The sequence below is a fragment of the Chelon labrosus genome (genome assembly GCF_963514085.1).
Source record: "Chelon labrosus genome assembly, chromosome: 21".
NCBI lineage: Eukaryota > Metazoa > Chordata > Actinopteri > Mugiliformes > Mugilidae > Chelon > Chelon labrosus.
This window is the reverse complement of record NC_140354.1, coordinates 8,805,553-8,825,009: the sequence shown is the minus strand read 5'-3', so window position 1 is coordinate 8,825,009 and position 19,457 is coordinate 8,805,553. Positions and strand designations below refer to the sequence as shown.

General features: G+C 40.7%; 1 protein-coding gene across 2 annotated transcripts in view; it reads right to left on the bottom strand.

The window, feature by feature from the left end:
• Window positions 1–16,228, bottom strand: part of LOC311506703 (myosin heavy chain, fast skeletal muscle-like) — a 31,365-nt gene extending 15,137 nt beyond the window's left edge. The window contains exons 1-38 of one of the 2 annotated variants that reach the window (XM_084570762.1): window positions 15,466–16,228; window positions 15,236–15,379; window positions 14,987–15,143; window positions 13,952–13,979; window positions 13,580–13,694; window positions 13,383–13,475; window positions 12,470–12,533; window positions 12,262–12,360; window positions 12,075–12,178; window positions 11,809–11,947; window positions 11,567–11,685; window positions 11,318–11,467; window positions 11,067–11,237; window positions 10,652–10,982; window positions 10,504–10,574; window positions 9,854–9,941; window positions 9,649–9,766; window positions 9,446–9,569; window positions 9,197–9,333; window positions 8,768–9,023; window positions 7,479–7,721; window positions 7,219–7,395; window positions 6,973–7,118; window positions 5,653–5,743; window positions 5,172–5,561; window positions 4,968–5,094; window positions 4,770–4,888; window positions 4,219–4,415; window positions 3,952–4,135; window positions 3,712–3,877; window positions 3,496–3,620; window positions 3,112–3,420; window positions 2,824–3,027; window positions 2,238–2,363; window positions 1,968–2,138; window positions 1,794–1,898; window positions 1,581–1,676; window positions 1,295–1,501 (exon numbers count right to left, since the gene is read on the bottom strand). In XM_084570762.1, the coding sequence (XP_084426888.1) occupies window positions 1,358–1,501; window positions 1,581–1,676; window positions 1,794–1,898; window positions 1,968–2,138; window positions 2,238–2,363; window positions 2,824–3,027; window positions 3,112–3,420; window positions 3,496–3,620; window positions 3,712–3,877; window positions 3,952–4,135; window positions 4,219–4,415; window positions 4,770–4,888; window positions 4,968–5,094; window positions 5,172–5,561; window positions 5,653–5,743; window positions 6,973–7,118; window positions 7,219–7,395; window positions 7,479–7,721; window positions 8,768–9,023; window positions 9,197–9,333; window positions 9,446–9,569; window positions 9,649–9,766; window positions 9,854–9,941; window positions 10,504–10,574; window positions 10,652–10,982; window positions 11,067–11,237; window positions 11,318–11,467; window positions 11,567–11,685; window positions 11,809–11,947; window positions 12,075–12,178; window positions 12,262–12,360; window positions 12,470–12,533; window positions 13,383–13,475; window positions 13,580–13,694; window positions 13,952–13,979; window positions 14,987–15,143; window positions 15,236–15,379; window positions 15,466–15,756 (5,919 nt within the window). In that variant the 5' untranslated portion in view covers window positions 15,757–16,228 and the 3' untranslated portion in view covers window positions 1,295–1,357. Of the gene's footprint in view, window positions 1,502–1,580; window positions 1,677–1,793; window positions 1,899–1,967; window positions 2,139–2,237; window positions 2,364–2,823; window positions 3,028–3,111; window positions 3,421–3,495; window positions 3,621–3,711; window positions 3,878–3,951; window positions 4,136–4,218; window positions 4,416–4,769; window positions 4,889–4,967; window positions 5,095–5,171; window positions 5,562–5,652; window positions 5,744–6,972; window positions 7,119–7,218; window positions 7,396–7,478; window positions 7,722–8,767; window positions 9,024–9,196; window positions 9,334–9,445; window positions 9,570–9,648; window positions 9,767–9,853; window positions 9,942–10,503; window positions 10,575–10,651; window positions 10,983–11,066; window positions 11,238–11,317; window positions 11,468–11,566; window positions 11,686–11,808; window positions 11,948–12,074; window positions 12,179–12,261; window positions 12,361–12,469; window positions 12,534–13,382; window positions 13,476–13,579; window positions 13,695–13,951; window positions 13,980–14,986; window positions 15,144–15,235; window positions 15,380–15,465 lie in introns of those variants that run through there. The other variant, XM_084570763.1, reaches the window with a different exon arrangement.
• Window positions 16,229–19,457: the final 3,229 nt, after the last annotated feature.

Sequence of the window (19,457 nt, the reverse complement as noted above, 5' to 3'; positions counted from 1 at the left end):
TCCTTTTAAACATACAATTGTCATAAAAAACCACAAAGTCATAGATTAAGTTGTGCAGCTCTGTTAATGGCGATGTTCATCAGTGGACCCATTTGTCTAACAGAAGCATCTCAGCTAGACATTCATTGATCGAAGATTAGTCTTAGGTTGACTTTACAATGGTTGGATGATGAATCGGCATGAGTTTAGTGGTGTCTTAGTCTAGCACCATAGTTATATTAAAGATGTTGTCCTTTAATACTAAAATCAAGTCACAGAGAACAGAAACAAAAGCTTTTAAAAGAGAAAAGGTAAAACCAAAGAACAAATACTGTGATAAAATGCAATAAATTGCATGATATCCTTTTATATTGATTAAATATGTTATCACTTATTAGGCTACTCTGGAGATACATTAATATGCTACATCCATAAAGCAGTAAAGGATGACACATATGGACGTGAGTCCTGCATTTCCCATGATGCAAACTAATCACATATTTCATTCAGCCTTCCCTGGCTTGACTGTTATTTTTATATGTAAATGTGTAGTCTCTTTTGGGTTTTAGAAAGCTACTTCCAAAATGACGGAAGATTTTTTACAACTCTTTTCACAGGTTGAGTCAACCTGTTAATGATGAGTAAACTGATCTGTCAGAGCGTCCACTTCATGTATCGAAATGATGAGTTTAAATCATCTACAAGCATTTGTTAATGAAAGGTCTGTTACATGTTTGCTGTGGTGGTTTATTCCACTTGTTCCTCTGGCCAAACCATATAATATGTTAATATAGATTATAATAGGCTTCAGATCTTTTATTTAAGTTAAAGTACCGATAACATGTAGTAAAAACCTTAATTACAAGCTGTATTATGTTAAGTAAAGTATGTAAGTATAACCTGGAAAGTGTTGCCTGCAGTTCTGGGTCAAAACTTCAAAATGATGAACAATCAACTGATATTATTCAATAGGACCAACAGCGAATGTTCATATTTGAGAATGAGAAACCATCTGATTTGGCATATTTTAGCATCAATTGTGTCAGCTCTACTTGCTTCTGCTGTCGACCATTTAATAGTTTATGGACATTTGTTATGAGAAATGTTGTGGGACGTGTAGTGGGATGAAAATAAAACAGATAAATGACACTTCAGTACAAAATTGAGTAAAGAGTGAAATTCCATTATTGGATTTTGTCCAAATGTTCAATTTTTTTCCAATTCTTTTTTTTTTTTTTACTGAAATGTCAGTTTTAGAGGAATTAAGTAATTTTAATAATATGAAATATGCAAAGTTGAAAACAAAGCCAAGTACATGTTTTTAAGCAGGCAGTGACAATGCTACCTTTCCTAAACTGGAGTGAACCTGTGAAGACTTTTACTCCCCTTTACCGACAACGTCGCGGCTCTTTGCTCTTAATTTATTCAACTGAGACTCGGCGATGTCAGCTCGCTCCTCAGCTTCCTCCAGCTCGTGCTGCAGCTTCCGGACTTTGGCCAAATGGCTCCCGGTTTCTTCCTCCTGTGTGCCACATGAAACAGTATAGAAAATACGCCTATTTCAGACACAGTGCAAACAGCATTGAAGTATTTTCACTCACCGCCTCCTCACACTGCCGCTTATACGCTTTGACTTTCAGCTGCAGCTTGTTGACCAGATCCTGCAGTCTCGAGGCATTCTTCTTTTCTTCTTCACCCTAGAATTTAATATGTGACTTTCACGTCTCTCTTTTTGAATATATATATATATATATATATATATATATATAGTCAAATAGCAGCTCTGTTGTTAAATAATAGGATGTACTTGTTACCTGATAAGTGAGCTCTTTCATTCTTCTTTCATATTTCCTCACACCTTTCGTAGCCTCGCTGCTGCGTTTCTGTTCGGCCTCTAATTCATTTTCCAGCTCCCGGACCTTAAAAACAACCTTAGTTTAGGTTTCTTTTCACACATTTATTTGTCTTTATTCTGTATTGATTTATACCCTTTTCTCCAGTTTCTGCAACTCCTTCCTTCCTCCTTTCAGAGCCAACTGCTCTGCTTCATTCAGGCGCTGCTGCAGGTCCTTCACAGAGGCCTCCAGGTTCTTCTTCATCCTCTCCAAGTGAGAGTTGGTGTCCTGCTCCTTCTTCAGCTCCTCAACCATCATGGCAGCCTGTATGCAAATGCAAAGTCACGGTGAGATCTGAACCCAACCTCAAAGCCCAGCAGTGCTGACTCACATGCAGTAAATTAGATTTAGGGGGAGACTCACGTCCATAATGGCTTTCTTGGCCTTCTCATCGGCGTTCCTCGCCTCCTGGATGGTTTCCTCCATATCTGACTGCAGCTGAGTCAAATCAGCCTCCGCCTTCTTTTTAGTGTTCAAGAGGCTGGTGTTCTGGTGGTTAAGTGACATTTAAATATGACATGTTAATTAAAAGAAGAGGTGGAGGAAGTATTCAGGTGTAAATGAAAATGTAAATACACAAGTAAAAGTACAATTATGACTATTGGAGCAGTTGAAATGGAGCCAGTTTTCTCTATGTCTTACTGAACTGTCACTAATGATACATTTTATTAAACAATATTAGTTTTAATGATTAACTAATTGATAATTTGCTTAGGAAACATTCACAAAATTGCGATAATTGCCAATAATCTTGCTGATCAAGAATCAAAAAGTTAAAAAGACACACAGAATTATTATCAAGCTGGAGTTATGAGTTATTGATTATTGTTATTTTACCTGAAAAACAACTTAAATACCTTCAATTTGCACTTGGTACAGTAAAATTATATTAGGTACAAATGCAAACTGCATTGTTTGCATACGCATGTCCTCTAAAGTGTGTGCTCACCTGAGTGTGCAGCAGCTGAATCCTGTCGCTGACGTCCATCAGCTCCTGCTCAGAGACCTTTCGACTTCTCTCAGACTGCTCCAGCGCCGCCCTTACCTCCTCAGTCTCGGCCGCCATCAGGTTGTTGCGGCGCTCTAAGATAGCAAGCTCCTCCTTCAGGTCCTCCTGACTGTGGAGGGCCTCGTCCAGATGGACCTGCGTGTCCTGAGGCAGAAGGCGAGAGGTTTTAAAAGCATGAACATCATCACAGTGTTCTGGTCTAACCTTTGTGTACGTGAACACACAAACCTTCAGCTGGGTCTGCAGGTTTCTCAGTTGTTTGGTGGCCTCGGCCGCCTGCCGACTGGTGCGACCCAGCTGGATTTCCATCTCATTAAGGTCTCCCTCTAACTTTTTCTTCGCACGGACGGTGTCGTTTCTGCTGCGCGTCTCGGCGTCAAGCGCGCCCTGGAGAGTGTCCACAGTCCTCTGGTGGTTCCTCTTGAGCTGCTCGATTTCTTCGTCTTTCTCCGCCACCTTCCTGTCCACCTCCGACTTGATCTGGTTCAGCTCCAGCTGAAGGTGCAGGATTTTGGCCTCCTCGTGTTCCAGGGAAGACTTCAGAGACAGAAATTGGCATTTAAAGTTGGTTTTATTTTATAGGATTTTAAAGATAATGAAAATTATACAAACCTCTACTTCCTCTAGAGCTGCCTGGGCGTCTCTCTTGTCTTGTTCAGCTTGCTTTGAGACTTTTTCCAGCTCGTGGATAATTTTAGAAGACTGTCCAACTTGCTCAGTAATATCTGTGATCTCCTCTGGAAATTAACAGAAAAGCGTGATGTTCATAGGTATAACACATTAATTGCTGTCTTTTACCATCAAAACTGTGACCAGCAGAAAACTTACGCTGGAGATTTTTATTCTCTCTTTTCATTGTCTCAAGGTGATCCAGGGCTTCTTCGTATGAATTTTTCAGCTTGAAGAGTTCTGTACTCAGCAGTCTAGCCTCCCTCTGGGAGGCTTCAAGATCTGACTGACTCTCCTCATATTTCTGTTTCCATTCAGCCAGAACCTAAAAGCAGTGGAAAATCAGCCTCAGCATGATGCAAATGAGGGCATGAGGTCTGAGAATAAATAAAAAACCACCTTGTCAAAGTTCCTCTGTTTCTTGTCTAAGGTGGCACTGGCTGCATTTGACCTTTCCAGCTCAACCATGAGATCCTCAACCTCCGCCTGCAGCCTATGCTTGGTTTTCTCCAGTGATGCACACTTGACATTTGCGGCCTCTGTCATCTCCTCAGACTCCTGCAGCCGCTGGGCCAGCTTCTTCCTTTGAACCAGAGATAAACCGGGTTAAAGCAGAAGAAGCCCGTCGGTGCTGCTGACTTGAGAAACATGCTGTGCTGCATTTACTTGGCCTCCTCGAGCTCCTCCGTGCGTTGGATGCCGTCCGTCTCGTATTTGGTTCTCCACTGTGCCACCTCGCTGTTGGCCTTGGACAGGCAGCGGTGCAGCTCAGCCTTCGCCTCCTGTTCCTCCTCGTACTGCTCTCTGAGCAGCTCGCAGTCGTGACGAGATGACTGAAAACTGTGAGCGAAGGCGTTTCTTGTCTGATGAGGCAAACAATATTTTTTTTTTTTTATCACTTGGAAGCAACAGAAACAAGCTGCAGGATAACACTAACATATGACCACACTATCACGCTGCTGGCAAACAGAGAATTTTACATGTTCAGCAGGTACGGAGCAATTTCTAATTTCTAATTCATTTATAAGCGATGTAGAAAATAAAATAATCACATTCTCTTTTTGGAGAAGTTTAGTTTTAACTGATCATCCAAACAGCAAACTTTTCTATCAATCAACTAATCATCCTCAGGCCTTCTAACATCAAGTTCTGCTTTTCGTTCTTTAGCTCAGGTTTAAATCACTGCTGCATATCAGGCCTTACTGAGCCCTCCAGACCTTAATTTCCTCGTCCAAAAGTCTCTTCAGCTCATCAATTTGTTGACTCCCCGCAGATTTCCCTCTGTTCAGCTGGGAGAGAGTCATCTCCTTCTCTTCCAGCTGACGTGTAAGTTCACCTATTCCGGACAAACAGGAGATAAATGTATTCATCTGTCACTAAATGTTCTTTTTCAGTTTTTAGAATGAGAGACGTACCATTTTCCGTTTGTAGACGAGCACTGAGGGCTGTGTGATCACTGAGAGATCTCTGTGCTTCCTCTGCTTTCGTCTTGTATTCATTCACTTGGTCTTCAAAGCTTCTACACAGTTTTTCCAGATTAGCCTGAAATATTATTGATGATCGGTTATCAAGCACTAACATTTTAAGACATTTATTCCGCTCTGATGGTGGGCATTTACCTTGCTTCTCACAGCACTCTCCACGTTGCACGCCATGTCATCGATCTCCATCTTCAGCTCGCTCTTCTCTTTCTCCAGTTTCTGCTTGACTCTCTGAAGGTTGTCGATCTGATCGCTAAGTTCTGCAATGCTGTCCGCCTGCTTCTTACGTAAAGTGGCAGTTATGGATTCATGCTGCAGGGTGGCCTCTTCCAGGTCACGACGCAGCCTCTGATACTCTGCCTCGCGCTTCTTATTGAGCTCAGCCTGTGCAGCGGTGTCTCCTCCGGCCTCCTCCAGCCTCTCTGTGATCTCATCTAGCTCTCTGGACAGATCTGACCTCTGCATCTCCACTTTCGCCCGGGCAGAGCGCTCGGCTTCAGTCTGCTCCTCCAGTTCTTCGCTGTGAGCCTGCAGTGCAGTTTAATTAAAAATAAGATAAAATTATATTACAGAACATCAACTAAAACACTGCCACAAAGGTACCCTATGATTATTATACCTGAAGCTCTTTAATCTTTTTTTGAAGCTGAATGCTCAGAGCTTGTTCGTCATCCATTTTGCACTGCAGGCTGCTGATTTCAAAGTCCTTTCTGAAAACAGAAACATTTTGGTTAAGATGTAAACAGTCATTTCCATTTGCATTTTATTTTTTTATTTAAAAGGTATAATTATAACTTTTCTGCAAAATGTACAAGACTTTTTGATATCTGCGCAGAAAGATAAGTAGGCTCATAAAGAGAGGAAACGCTAGGAAACAACTCCTGGAACTAGACGCAATAAAGTCTGTTCATTAGCGCTTCTAAAGCATGTGCTATATTGAGTTTATTCTGGATAAAACCTGAACAACCCATATGTTGATAATATGACTTAACAAAGTAGTCTGTAACATAACACTGAAAACAGCAACTTACTCTTCAACCAACAACATGTTGAAATGTTCATTTGTGAGCTTTCGTTGTGCTGCTAGGCACCAGGCTCACTGTTTCCAGTCTTTATGCTAAGTTAGGCTAACAGCTACTTAGCGAAGCGGAAACACTAGTAACAGGTGGAAACTGCTAGACTGAATAAAATAAATGTACCTACACATTTCAAATCTGTAAATTGTATTTGTATATTCCAAACAAAAGCAGAGCCTAAGAACACTTTTACACCACCGTTTTTGTAAGTATTAAAGAAACAATAGCAAATTAATAAGTGAAAATTGGAGGAGCTAAGCTAACTTAAGTTAAGCTAACTGTTATTAGGTGTATTCACAATTACAGTAGGCTACTCACATGAGAGCGGTATTAATCATCTAACTCTCACCAAGAAGTGTTAAACTAAAAATAAATCATCGTGGCTTTCAATCGAAACTACAAATAATCATAAAGCTATAAAAAGCTTTTCCTCCTCACTTACAAAGCTGGTGTCTGAAAGCACCTTTGAAGCTCACTGGTTAATATGCTATATCTTGCTAGCTGAAATGTAGTCTTTACAGTTTTCTGTTTTATGAGCATTACATTGCATAGAATTTTTAGAGGCTGGTTGTTTTCGCTCTTTAGTTTTTGTACAGAATAATCACAAGCTTCAGAAGAACAGATAAACAGAAATTGGGATAGATCCAGGCCCATGTTTGTGGTAGTTATGTTAAGATAAATTAGCCACTGGGGAATCCAACTGCCTGCAACCTTCTTGTGTTGTTCAACAAACAAACAAAAAAAGCCAAAATGCAGAACTATCCCTTAACTATTCCTTTAAACAAGTTGATCCAAATTCATGTACGTGTTGTTCGTCACCCTAAACCTAACTGTGTCCCATGTTTTATGATACATCAGCTTACTTTTTCAGTCGTTCCTCCGCCTGTTGTCTTTCATTCTCCAGGTCCATGATGGTCTCCTGAGACAGCTTCAGATCTCCCTCCAGCTTCCTTCTTAATCTCTCAGTATCAGCACGCAGCTTCTTCTCCTGCTCCAGCGAGCCCTCCAGCTGCAACACATGTCAATGTAAACCACAGAAGAGTGGGAAATCACTTAAATCGAGACATGACAACTCTGTTTTGTGACGCATTAGGCCGTTCCATACTCACATCGTCGACCTGTTGCTCCAACTTGACTTTCGTTTTCATTAGAGAGTTCACTTTGTCCTCCTCGGCCTGGAGGTCGTCTAAAGTCTGCTGGTGCGCCTCCTGCAAAGCTTTGATCTCCTTTGCTGACTTCAACAGGTTTTCCTCCACAGTGGTTAGCTCCTCTACCAAATTCTTAACCTAAGGACAGAAGCATTTTTAAATGCATGTGTTAAATACTCATCCAATGTGAAGGGCTCGACATGACAAATCATCAGATTCACCTTATGTTCTGTGGCATATTTCTCTTTTTCCACTTTAGCGATGGTAAGTTCCAGGTCGTCAATATCTCGTTTCAGCTCCGAACACTCATCCTCCAGCTTCCTCTTCTTGGCTGTGATTTCAGCATTGATCTCCTCCTCTTCCTCCATCCTCTCGGACAACTCTTTGATTTTGGCCTCCAGGTGGATCTTGCTCTTTATCAATCCTTCGTACCTCTCCTCGGCGTCGCACAGGTTCTCCCTCTCCTAAGGAGCAAGGACATATGGTTGATTATTAGATAACAGCAAAAACAGATCAAAAGCTTGGACAACATTCTCTACTAAGGAGTTTTCTTTCTTTTTATTGTTTTTATTTCAACTAGTTCAGTGAGGGCATCCTCTCATGAAGTCATCACCACATAAATAAGCACTTGTTGCTTTTCTTCATCCCAAATAATCTCATCTGGGTTTACGTGGGTGATTGTGGAGGCCAGGTCATCTGAGGCAGAACTCGTTCACTCTGCCTCTTTGTTCAATAGCCTTTACAGAGCCTGGAGGTGCGTAATGGCTCATTTCCTTACTGAGAAACTATATGGGATCCAATGTCTCTGTAGGATGTCGGAGTAGCCACATTTCCAGTGGTCTAATGTACCTTCCTTGTGTCTCTTGGTCTGAGCTGCTCTCTTCTCTATTGACATAGTCTCCTCCAACAATCGATGTTTAAATTAACTCTAGGAAGCACTGATGTGAGCTCTAATCTTGTTGATTTCTAATAAACTTATTCTCTGCAGCAAAAGGGAACTCTTGGTCTTCATTTCCTGGAGCGTTCCTCAACACCACACACTTTCATCACAGACAAAGAAGAGGCTTTCTTGAAATGATCTGGGCTGCCCAATCTTCATGTCTTATAGTAAAAACGGACTGTTGTCTCTCTTCTTGCCATAATATAGATTAGTACAGTAACTGAATAGTTTCCTGTATCTGAAATATATTTTGGTTTGTTTAAAAGTTTTCACCACATGATCCCACATGTGCTATTTCATGGTTTTAGTGTCTTCAGAAAAACTTTGAATCAGAAGGTTTGTCCAGGTTTTTGTCTTTCTTGAATCTGTTCTGCTATTAATATATTCAGTGTTTGGTATAATGCCTTTGTCTTCTAGCTTCGTATTTGTTGTTGTCCTGTTTCCCCACAGGGATCAATAATGTTTCCGCTTATCTTTCCTCATTATTGATAATGTAGTGCCTTTTAATCTGATCTTTTTATGCCAAACGCATCAAAATCAATACAAACAGACCACTTTGTGTTTACATACTGCTTGGATTTGAAGGTAAAGGTCATTTTTCTCCTGGACAAGAGCGACCATCTTCTCCTCCAGCTCCTTCCTCCTGGCTTCCGACTTTGCCAGCTCCTCTTTGAGCCGGGAGAACTCCTCTTTCATGGTCTGCATTGCTTTTTCAGCCTCTGCACTTCGCAGCAGAGGCTTTATCTTGAAGAAGAGCCTCATCCAAGGCCAGTTCTTCACATTCATGAATGAACGGATGTTGTACTGGATGATGAAAATGGACTCTCTGCAGAGATGAAGTGACAAACAGTGAAAGTTTTTGATTAAACTTTGAATGGAATGAAGAATTCAAGTTTTTTTGCTGTGCATAGTGTAGACAAAAGACAAGATCAAGAAAGGAAGAAGGATCTCTTTTAAGAAGATATTTTTTAACATAGTTATTATATAGAATAGAAGGACCTGTTCTTCGACATCTCCTTGAATCTTAGCCTGCTGACGTAACCTCGGGCCACAGCCTGGATTCGAGTCATCAGCACAGCTAGACGCTCGTCCCTCATCTCCTCCAGAACACCCAGAAGGCCGGCTTTGAAAAACACCTGTATTTGCGTTGGTAGATGCTGATTGATAACTCCTTTTTTAAATTCTTTCGGACATCATAAATGGTTTGTGCCAAAATTCAGCCATTAGTTTTGCAGAAAGTAAGAATACCTTTGTGTATCCAAATCTGTACTGTGTATGGTCCACGTCAATGGAGGACAGTAGCTTCTCTGAGGCCTTCTTGCTGTCGATAAACTGCCCCTCAGGGATCGCAGTTGTGTTCAGAATCCTGTATCTGCCACCCACATAAAGAAATTTAGTTTCAAACTTTTGGTGTACAACAGAAACAAAGAAAGAAACGCGGGGTGCGTTACCTCTGCCTGAAATCTCCGTAAAGAATTCTACTGGGGAATCCCTTCCTGCAGATCCGGATACCTTCTAGCACGCCGTTACACCGCAGCTGGTGAAGAACCAGATGATGATCCATGGATCCTACAGCACATGGAGAAATATATCTTCTCAGCTTAACCAAAAAGAAAAAAAATTTATCAACATGTTGTTTGTTTGTTTATTTCTTACCCGGTGTCTTGGTTTCATTTGGGATGATGCATCTGACAAAGTGTGGATGTGTGGACCTGAGGTTGGCCATCAGTTTGTTCAAGTTATCCTGCAGGCAATGGACAGGTTATATTTTTCTCATGTTAGATGTATTGATACTACTTTCAGGTCTGACTAATAAGATTTGTTAGAACGACTGCCGACGCTGGTCAAGGATGACACTGATGAAACTGAAAAGTGTCGGTCAGGTAATGTTGTGACCACTTACATTTGTTCATTCAACAGAAATAAATGAGAAATAACAACTTTGTTCATATTGTGGCTTAAAAAATATTGCAGCTTTTGCCTTTTTCCTTTTAATATGGTGTCTGGAACGTCAGTAAGTAGCCTCATTTGTGCAGATGACAATACTATAATTCAAAGTTTATGTGTCCTTTAATGAGACTTTTTCGTGAGCTGGAAATTTTATTTTAGCCTATAAACCCTTGTCACTGGTTTGCTCTATTATTTGAGGCCCAAAGAATATTTTAAAAGCAAATATTTGAATCAGTAATGACACATTCGTCCCATCTGAGAAGAGGAAAAAAATCTAGGTGAATGTTAGTGAAGGTTACTGCATCAAAAAGGTTTACAGAACAGATTAATAAATGAAATAACAGATTGGCTCTTACCCTAAAAAGTGCAGAAACTGTTTGGAAAGAAGATCCCTTTCTTTTTGAACTTTTCTTACTTCTATCAGCAGCTGATAAAAGCATGAGATAAACAGTGAAATTGTGAAGCAAACAAACATAATCTCATTCTAACTTCGAATAGTTTGACATCTGTCTTTAAGTGTGGCCTCACCGTCGGCGGTAGAATACGTGGCGAAGAGGTGAGAGAGCAGTTTGATGGAAGCCTTTTGGAAAAGCGCCACCACGGTGTCATTCAGCGGGTCTTTGTTTTTCTCCAGCCAGCCGCTTATGTTGTAGTCGACGGTGCCGGCGTAGTGCATCAGGGAGAAGTGGGCCTCCGCCTTTCCTTTGGATGGTTTGGGCTTCTGAAAGATGCTGTTCTTCCCCAGGTGTTGGTCGTACAGCTTGTTTTTAAAGGAGGCGTCTGTCGCCTTTGGGAACATGCACTCCTCTTCAAGAATGGACAAAATACCCATCGGCTGCAGGACGGAAAGCTGATTAGAGTTTTGTTCACATCAGCAACTGGTTATATGAATATTTAAGGTTATAAAAAGCTAATGGACCTTCTCGATGAGCTCAATGCACGCTGCCAAGTCCATGCCAAAGTCAATAAACTCCCACGCGATCCCTTCCTTTTTGTACTCCTCTTGCTCCAGCACGAACATGTGGTGGTTGAAAAACTGCTGAAGCTTCTCATTTGTGAAGTTGATGCACAGCTGCTCCAGGCTGTTCATCTGAATCAAACAGCAAACTTTCCCTCGTTAAACTACGAAAGAGATTTAAAGCACTTTATCAGATTTTATATCTCGCTCACCTCAAAGATTTCAAACCCCGCGATGTCCAGGACGCCGATGAAATGCTGCCGGGGAAGTTTGGTGTCGAGCTGCTGGTTGATCCTCGTGACCATCCACAGGAAGAGCTTCTCGTACACGGCTTTAGACAGGGCGCCAATGGCATTGTTCACCTGAAAATCGACATAGCATTCACCTAAATCCCTTCCAAACAGAGAGCGATAAAGACAAGCCCATGCTGAAGCCAATAAAGTTGTAGAAGCGTATTGTACCTGCTGTGGGGTCTGACTTTTGGTGACATACTCGTTCCCGACCTTCACTCGAGGGTTACACAGCGCTTTTAGCAAATCAGCAGAGTTTAGACCCATCAGATAGGCGACTTTGTCTGCCACTGTGGTATGTATTAAACAGGGGGACAGGTCAAATTAAAAATGTAACATATTTTCATCATAAAATAATCACGAAATTTACTCAGACTTTTGGAACCCTTAAGTCACCACTGCAGATATCTCACCCTCAGTGCCATCGGGCTCCGCCTGCTCCTCGCGCTGCTTCTGCTTGAACTTCATATTCCCAAAATGCATCACAGCGCCCGTCAGCTTGTAGATGCCCACCTTTTCCTCCGTGTTAAACCCCAGAATGTCAATGGCACTCTGAACAACAAACACAGAAATATTGGGATTAATGCTGCCTCAATTGTGCGTTACTTTGTAGTCCAGATTAATGATAAGCAAAGGCTCACAATGATTTCAACCGGTATTCCGACCCATGAGCACTTACGTCTGTGGCCATCAGCTCTTCTGTATCATTGATGCTCAGCACAGTGATTTCACCCTGGCTGATGAACGGGTAGTCGTAAGGATTGTTGGTGATCAGCAGCATCTCTGAAATGAAACGCAGAGAAACTGTTGAGAGCTCTGCGCGGGCTCATCTTAATCATTTAGAGCTCACTGATCGGCCTGGTCACCAATTAAATCAGGCTTCTTGTTGGACAGGATCTGATAGAAGATGTGGTAGCTCCTCTCAGCCGGCAGCTGAAAAGTCACTCTGGATTTTTCCAAAAGGTCTAAGAATATATTGGAATAAAATAAGATAATGAATTATATATTATATATTATATACGGCAGAATTTTTTTTAATAGCTAATGATGTGGATACTGAGAAAGCAAACTTACAAGTTTCAATATCAGCTGACGCCAACTTCCCCTTGGTTCCAAAGTGGATGCGGATGAATTTTCCCTGAAAAAGTTCAGCTCGTAAATAATAGTGCAACAAATGAACAGAATGCTAATTTGAAAATCCTACTCTTTTAAAGCATAACTTTAGTATAATATGCTATTTTCTGTATGCACTGATCCTACAGGTTCAGCCAATATATTATTTATGTCTGATGGGAAGCACACTGGTTCAAATTAGGAGACTGAAGTCACAAATTAAGTCAGGAATTAATAACTAAAGTTCCTTTTATGTATTTGTTTGCTTCTCCGGAACAGTGAATGTCAGAAAAATGACTTTTATCCCTTTCAGGTTACAAGAAAAACACTTTACCGTCGTAAAAAAGGTGTTATTTCTCTGCCAGCAATTCAAATACCTCTGCTGTTTTCTGTCACAAAATTGTTTTTGTTTTGAAATTTTATGTAGCTATTTCTTTAACAGTGAGTTTATGGATAAAATAATGAAACAGGAGGTCTGTTTTGGGCAATTCCAGTATGATTCAGTGAATTTATGGCTTTGAACGAGTGAAAATTCTTCTATATTCGTTTTCGTTAATTATTTATCAACTGCCATGCCCAAAGCTCATTTTCTATCCAGACATCTTTCAGCTCGGTCTATTTTTGTGTCATTGTTGAACCTTAAAGTCAGAGCACCATAGTTGTCCAAAGAGGAAGTGGAAAGTGAAAATAACGGTTCATTGCTGAATTTGGTCTTTAAATGGGATTTGAAGACAACCAGAAAAACACAGAAAATCTATTTATCCTTACTACTGTTATACACAGTAGATATAATGATGTAGTTTATTGTCACTGTAGCCATTTTAGAGTGTCAACCATGGCCACACCTATGGGGACATGACTGAACTAAACTCACAAATCGAGAGGAGTTGTCATTCCGCACGGTCTTGGCATTGCCAAAAGCTTCCAGCAGCGGGTTGGCTTGGATGATTTGATCCTCCAGAGTCCCCTAAAGAAACAAAGCCGCATAACTCATGTAGAAAGAGTTGTTTTTTTTTTTCTTAATATGGGCAGTCAGTTTGTTTCTGATCTCCAGATGATTTGATTTTGAACCTGCATTTTGCCGCAAAGCTGCTCTTTCTTGCTCAGGTCTCCGAACGATGCAATTATTGCAAAGTACTGGATGACTCGCTTTGTGTTGACTGTCTTCCCGGCACCAGATTCACCACTGATTTAAATACCAAAAAAAAAAAGCATGATGATGACAGAACATATAAAATTCCAAATAAAATAAATGGTGCATTTATAACTTTTGCTATGATTGAAGAAGGTTCTCCATAATGTCCAGAGTTATTAGACATTAACAGAAGTATGTAAAAACTAAAACACTTGACAGTAGGACAGAGAGAGTTGGTTATAAGGAGGGGATACAATTTATGGCAGAGGGTGAAAATCAGTCTGACCGAATAATAAAGATGTACTTACGTGATCAGGATGGACTGGTTCTCTCGATCTGTTCAAAGGAAACAACCTGGGTTACCTTAATCTGGGTTAGTTTTCAGTCTTGGTTTTTAATCACACTTACATTTACTATTACTTTTAGTGGCGTATTTAGCAATTTCATTATGTTTTATTTTAATCAAAAAAAAAAAAAAAAATCTGGTTTAGTTTTAGTCAGAAGAATTCATGTAAATATTAGCCCCACTTTTATTTATTTATATTTTTTGTCAAGGTGAATTACAACCAGTTTCTCACTACGCACTTTTAGAATTGTGCCTTTTGCTTCGTTGAGACAAAACTTTCTGTCTTTTTGTGCCGTTTTGGTCAAAAACAAAACTGTGATTCAGAAAATAATGTGTAATAAACTTATCTTGCCAATTTATGGGTTACAATATTTGTCATTTGTCGTTTCAGTTTTCTAAATCATGGCTTTATCATTTGGCTTTGTTTTGGACGAAATCTTAATCTGGTGTAGTTTTAGGCAGAAAATAAGTAAATTCAGGTTTGTAATTGTTTTTTTTTTAATCTACTTTTTCTTTTAATTTTATTTGCCAGGGTCCACATTTTTATTAATTATTATTTGTGCCTTATTTTGTTGACAAAACTCTTAGTTTTAGGTGTTTTTCACCATTATTTTAGTGTCATTCTGGTAAAAACTAAAGACATTCATTTCTGGATAATGATTGGTTTCACACATGTTTTTTCTATTTTTACTTTTCGAAGAAAGAACCAAACTTGGTCCGGTTTAAATAAATAAAAAAAAATCCTAATAATCTTCTTTGTTCCTTTTTCATTTTCATTTCTGTTACACAGTATGCTAAATTTATACAACCTTCCACTAACAGCTGACAGCTGTGAAGTGCTGCGAAATTTGATTTGATTTTTGATAGAAATTTTTATGTCAAGTTGTATTATTAGCAGTTTTAACTAAATGTGATCATGCTGAATGAATAACGTCAAGGAACAAATTTAAAAACACAAACTACCAACGTGAGCCAACTGAAATTAGTCAGGCCAGACCTGTGAGCATGTACTGGTAAGCGTTATCAGAGATGGAGTAGATGTGTGGAGGGGACTCCTGACGTTTCTTTCCCTTGTAGCCGGCCACCACCTCTGGGTTGTAGACTGGAAGCCACTTGTAAGGATTCACCGTCACACAGAAGAGTCCCGAGTACGTCTGTGAGGAAACAAATGAATCCGTATGAATGTTAATGAGGAAATGGTTGGTTTTGGATGTCAAAAATGTCTACATTACACTCTTGTCCTTACATAAATCATCCAGGCAGCGTAGCGCTCCTTAAGGTTAAAGAGCACTGCTGGTTCGTGGAGATGCGTCAGAAGGGCCATGTCCTCGATTTTGTCAAACTTCGGAGGGTTCATGGGCTGAACGTCGTCCAGATGCACTGTGACCACCTGTAGTTTCATTTCAAATCATCAGGTGTATTGATATTGACAAAGAACAGCATCGGGATTAAACACATGTTGCGAACGACGCCCACCTTTCCCCCTTCGGTCTCCACAGTGACCTGGGAGCCGTCCTGACTTTTGATTTTGCCTTTGACATACTCCTGCCTCGGGTCGGGCACGAAGACGGCCGTTTTGGCATCAAACGGCATATTCTGGGCTGCGATCCTTTCCCACTTTGATTTGCGGAGGTACGGAGCTGCCACCCCAAACACTTCCATCTCGGCGTCAGTCATTTTGTTGGGCCGGATGAGAAGGACAACCAGATGTACTACAAAGATCACATTAAATAAAAAACTGCAAAAGAGAACTGATAAACTGCTCATAGCATCAAACTTACCCGTAGAAGAAAAGTCAAAAGATTCTCAAGTGTTTGAATAAAACTCCCCAACTCTACACCGCTAACATACCTCACCCTAACAAGACTGTGACAGCTTTTAGAAGCTTTATATATATGTATGCTCTATCCTGCTTCACAGCTGTCTTCTCCTATATTTGGACTTCTACGCTACGTTGTAAAAGTCATGTCCATTTTGTATTTCAAACTATGTATAGCTGTATTGTGTCACTTTTAAACGGTTTCAATTGTAATCCTTAAGACGGTCCATTAAAAAGCAATGAACGCAAAGGGCGACAGCTTAGAAGGCTTAAGGCCCCCGACATGACGGGCCTCATTTTCTGGGATCAGGCAGAGATTAGGTTGGTTAGGCCGTCGCTGAAATTCTGACACTGGCTGTCTGGAGAGTGGAGCCGACGTTTGGGTTTGTGTTGTTGTGGAGCAGCAGGGGTTGGTGGGTAACATTTAGCACATTCCAGACAGAGGCCTGTATCAATTAACCCAAAGATGAGGCAATGGTATTTGTCTAAAAATATGTATAAAAAAACAAAGCTAAAATAAAGGCAACTGGACATGTTGAGTTCACCTTTGTTTGTCGGGTATAACATGAACTGGACATGATTTTGATCCACAAACCTGTAGTCTGATGTATTGTTTTACTCTTCTGTGCCTCTTATAGGCTGCTTAGCTTCCTATAAAATGAGGTATTTGACTGAACCGTGACTACATTTGAAACAATCACTGGAATGCAACAAACTACATTGTTTAAAGCCGGGTATACACTGTGCGATTGTCGGCTCATTTTGAACCGATTTGCCACTCGTGCGACTATTTTTTGAATCGGGCTGAATTTCGGCTCAATCGCATGTTGTGCTTCGTGCAGTATACGTGGGGTAACGAGGAGAGATTAACACCTCAAGACGAGCTCCCAATCACAAATCGTCAGTCGCATCAGAGCATCGGGCCGTATAGTGTGAGAACATGATTCGTGGGCTGCGAACTTTTGAACTTAGCGATCTAGTCGTGCAGTTTGAGATGGAGCTGAATCAAAGGATTTAAAATATCGCAGTGTATCCCCGGCTTAACTGGATTTAACCACAACCACAACATATGGCAGTGACTTTTGATAATCTTCTATCCACATAGCATGTTGGTTAGGGTTAGTTCTAAAACATCTCTTCTACTCTTTTGCACAATTCAGCTAAATGACCATATTAGCATTTTCCCAGTGAGCATATTCGCTTGCTGACTAGCACACGGCTAGCAGCTAGCATGGCTGTAGACCCATGCCAGGTTCAGATTGCTTATTTTCAGTGTGCCATATTAGGCGATCCGACCAAATGTTGATCCCCAACCAATCGTAACTTGATAAGAGAAGCCACGGCTGCGCACCAAACAGACAAAATAAATGAGATAATGTCCAGAGAGTCCAAATACTGGCTACCTGACCTGACCTAAAAACAAAAAAATTAGTTAATAAAGACGATAGTTGATAAAAGAGAAGGTCTGGGTTTCTCAACATATGCCATGTTAAACATGTGGGTCCGGCAAAATTTTTATAGCTAAAAAGCAAAAATGCTAAAAGGTAAAAATACTAGAAACGCCAGGACGTTGCAAGGTGTCGTCCGTAATCGTCCACTACGATACACTACATGGGATTATGCATTCACGTGATGACTGAATACTCTGAATAATTAATTCTGGGATAAGAAAATTCAAATGACCCCCTAAACCACTGCAGAAACTGGCAGAACCACGGCGGACTTAACCCTAAACCAAACTTGGTATAGCTGTCACTGACAAACTGCATCTCCGTGTCCAACACGTACGCCATACTTTTGAGCAAACCCTTTAATTTGGATAGTGATAATGCATATGTCTAAAATTAATCTTTCATCATGGCTGTCCTCTGGCCAGATTCATGCATGCTTTGAGTGTATATTATCTGAGGTGTAAGGAGTATATTTCATCTTTGTAGCATGTTTTGTATATTCTATTTTCTGTGTTATGTCTCACTGACTCTGGATTTAAACCATTAAGAAGAATTAATAAACCGCTGAATAGGACGCATGACTTTAGTACATGTGACACATAATCACAAAGCCAACGAGAAGCCAGATCCCGGCTAACGAGACTAATGATAAATCCATTTTTAAATCCTTATCATAGACTGTAGAAAGATGTCCTACACTTTATGATCCTTACAGTGGGTTTCTATTAGCGTGTCTCCAGCGCCAAAGTCAATATGTGGTTTAGTTAAGAGTGTGACTGCAGCGTGGAGACAGGGTTTACTGGAAGCTTTGATTTTTCTTCTATTTCTAGCGGCACAAATGGATTATCTCTGGCTTTTTGGACCGTTCTGGTCACACAGAATAAGGCATTTGAAGAGGTCAGCTTGCACCATGGCAAATTATTCACAATTCACTGAACTAATCACTGGACTAATCAGTTACAACACATTTATTCTGATTTACTATCGGGGATTGTTCTTGTTCTGCTGCCTTATTTCTTTTTCTCATTAATAAGCAACCACAGAAAACTGATTATTGAAGAACTACTTTTATCCACGTATCACCTTTTCTATTTGGTTAACAGAACTTAAACTATGGCATTTAATCTGTCCAGCATGAGTGACCCAGAGGTTCTGTTTTCATAGTCTTGAGTCACACAGGGTGTCAGCTTTTCCACAGTAACACATAACTCTGAAGAACTGTGACATGGTTCAGGTGCAATCATGTTGTGAAAACGTTTCCCATGTCCTAATTTTGACTTTTTGATCATAAATCTTGATCATGAAAACAGACCCTTATTTATTCTTCTATGTCAGATTCACCTAAGTAAAATAAAAAAAAAAATAAAAAAGTATTTTTATTTTGCCTATCCCTTCTCTTCCTTTTTCATAATAAATAGTTCCTTGGATAAAACCTCAAATTGTAATTTCCACATCTTCTCCTCCTCACAGTGGAAATTATGGTAATACAGCAAGGAATTATGTGTATAATCTGGGTTATTTTGTCAGGCAGTGCATTGCAGACAGTCTAATTGGTGCTGATTTAATAGCCTCGTAATGTCACTTGAAGGTCTGGCAACAGCTGCAAGAATAATTGTCTGTGGGGAGACGAGTGCGGCCCGAGCAGGCCGACCAGCCAGGGGACTTAGATTAAACGGACCCCTCTGTTGTGTTTCAACACAGCAGCAAGTGTGTGTGTGTGTGTGTGTGTGTGTGTGTGTGTGTGTGTGTGTGTGTGCAAGTTCGTCGGTGATGAGGCAACGACATGTCAATTCTTGGGTCGCAGGAGAAGAAAGACGAACCAGGGAGAAAATCCCTTTCAGCTGCTTGTGTGTGACAGAGACCGAAGACTCACTTTGGTGGAAAATAGATCTGACGACAGGTGCGTCCACACAGGATTAGAGGGGTCAGGAGGAGAGACCAGACAAGAGAGCACAGCTACTGCAAACCACAGACAGGGTGAACGTACAAAAAAAAACAATCTCGTCATGTGTCTTCAAGTCAAAAGGCGGATGTGTTAAACGAGAAAGATGATTAATGTGTCAGCGTTGTCCGTTATAAACCCAGCAGTCCTCGCAGATCCACCTACGTGTGTCATTTCTGAGGCAAAGCTGCTGCTGCAACAACAGCGAAAGCAAGCGGCGAGCTACGCTTAGATTGACAGCGTGATCGATCCGCCC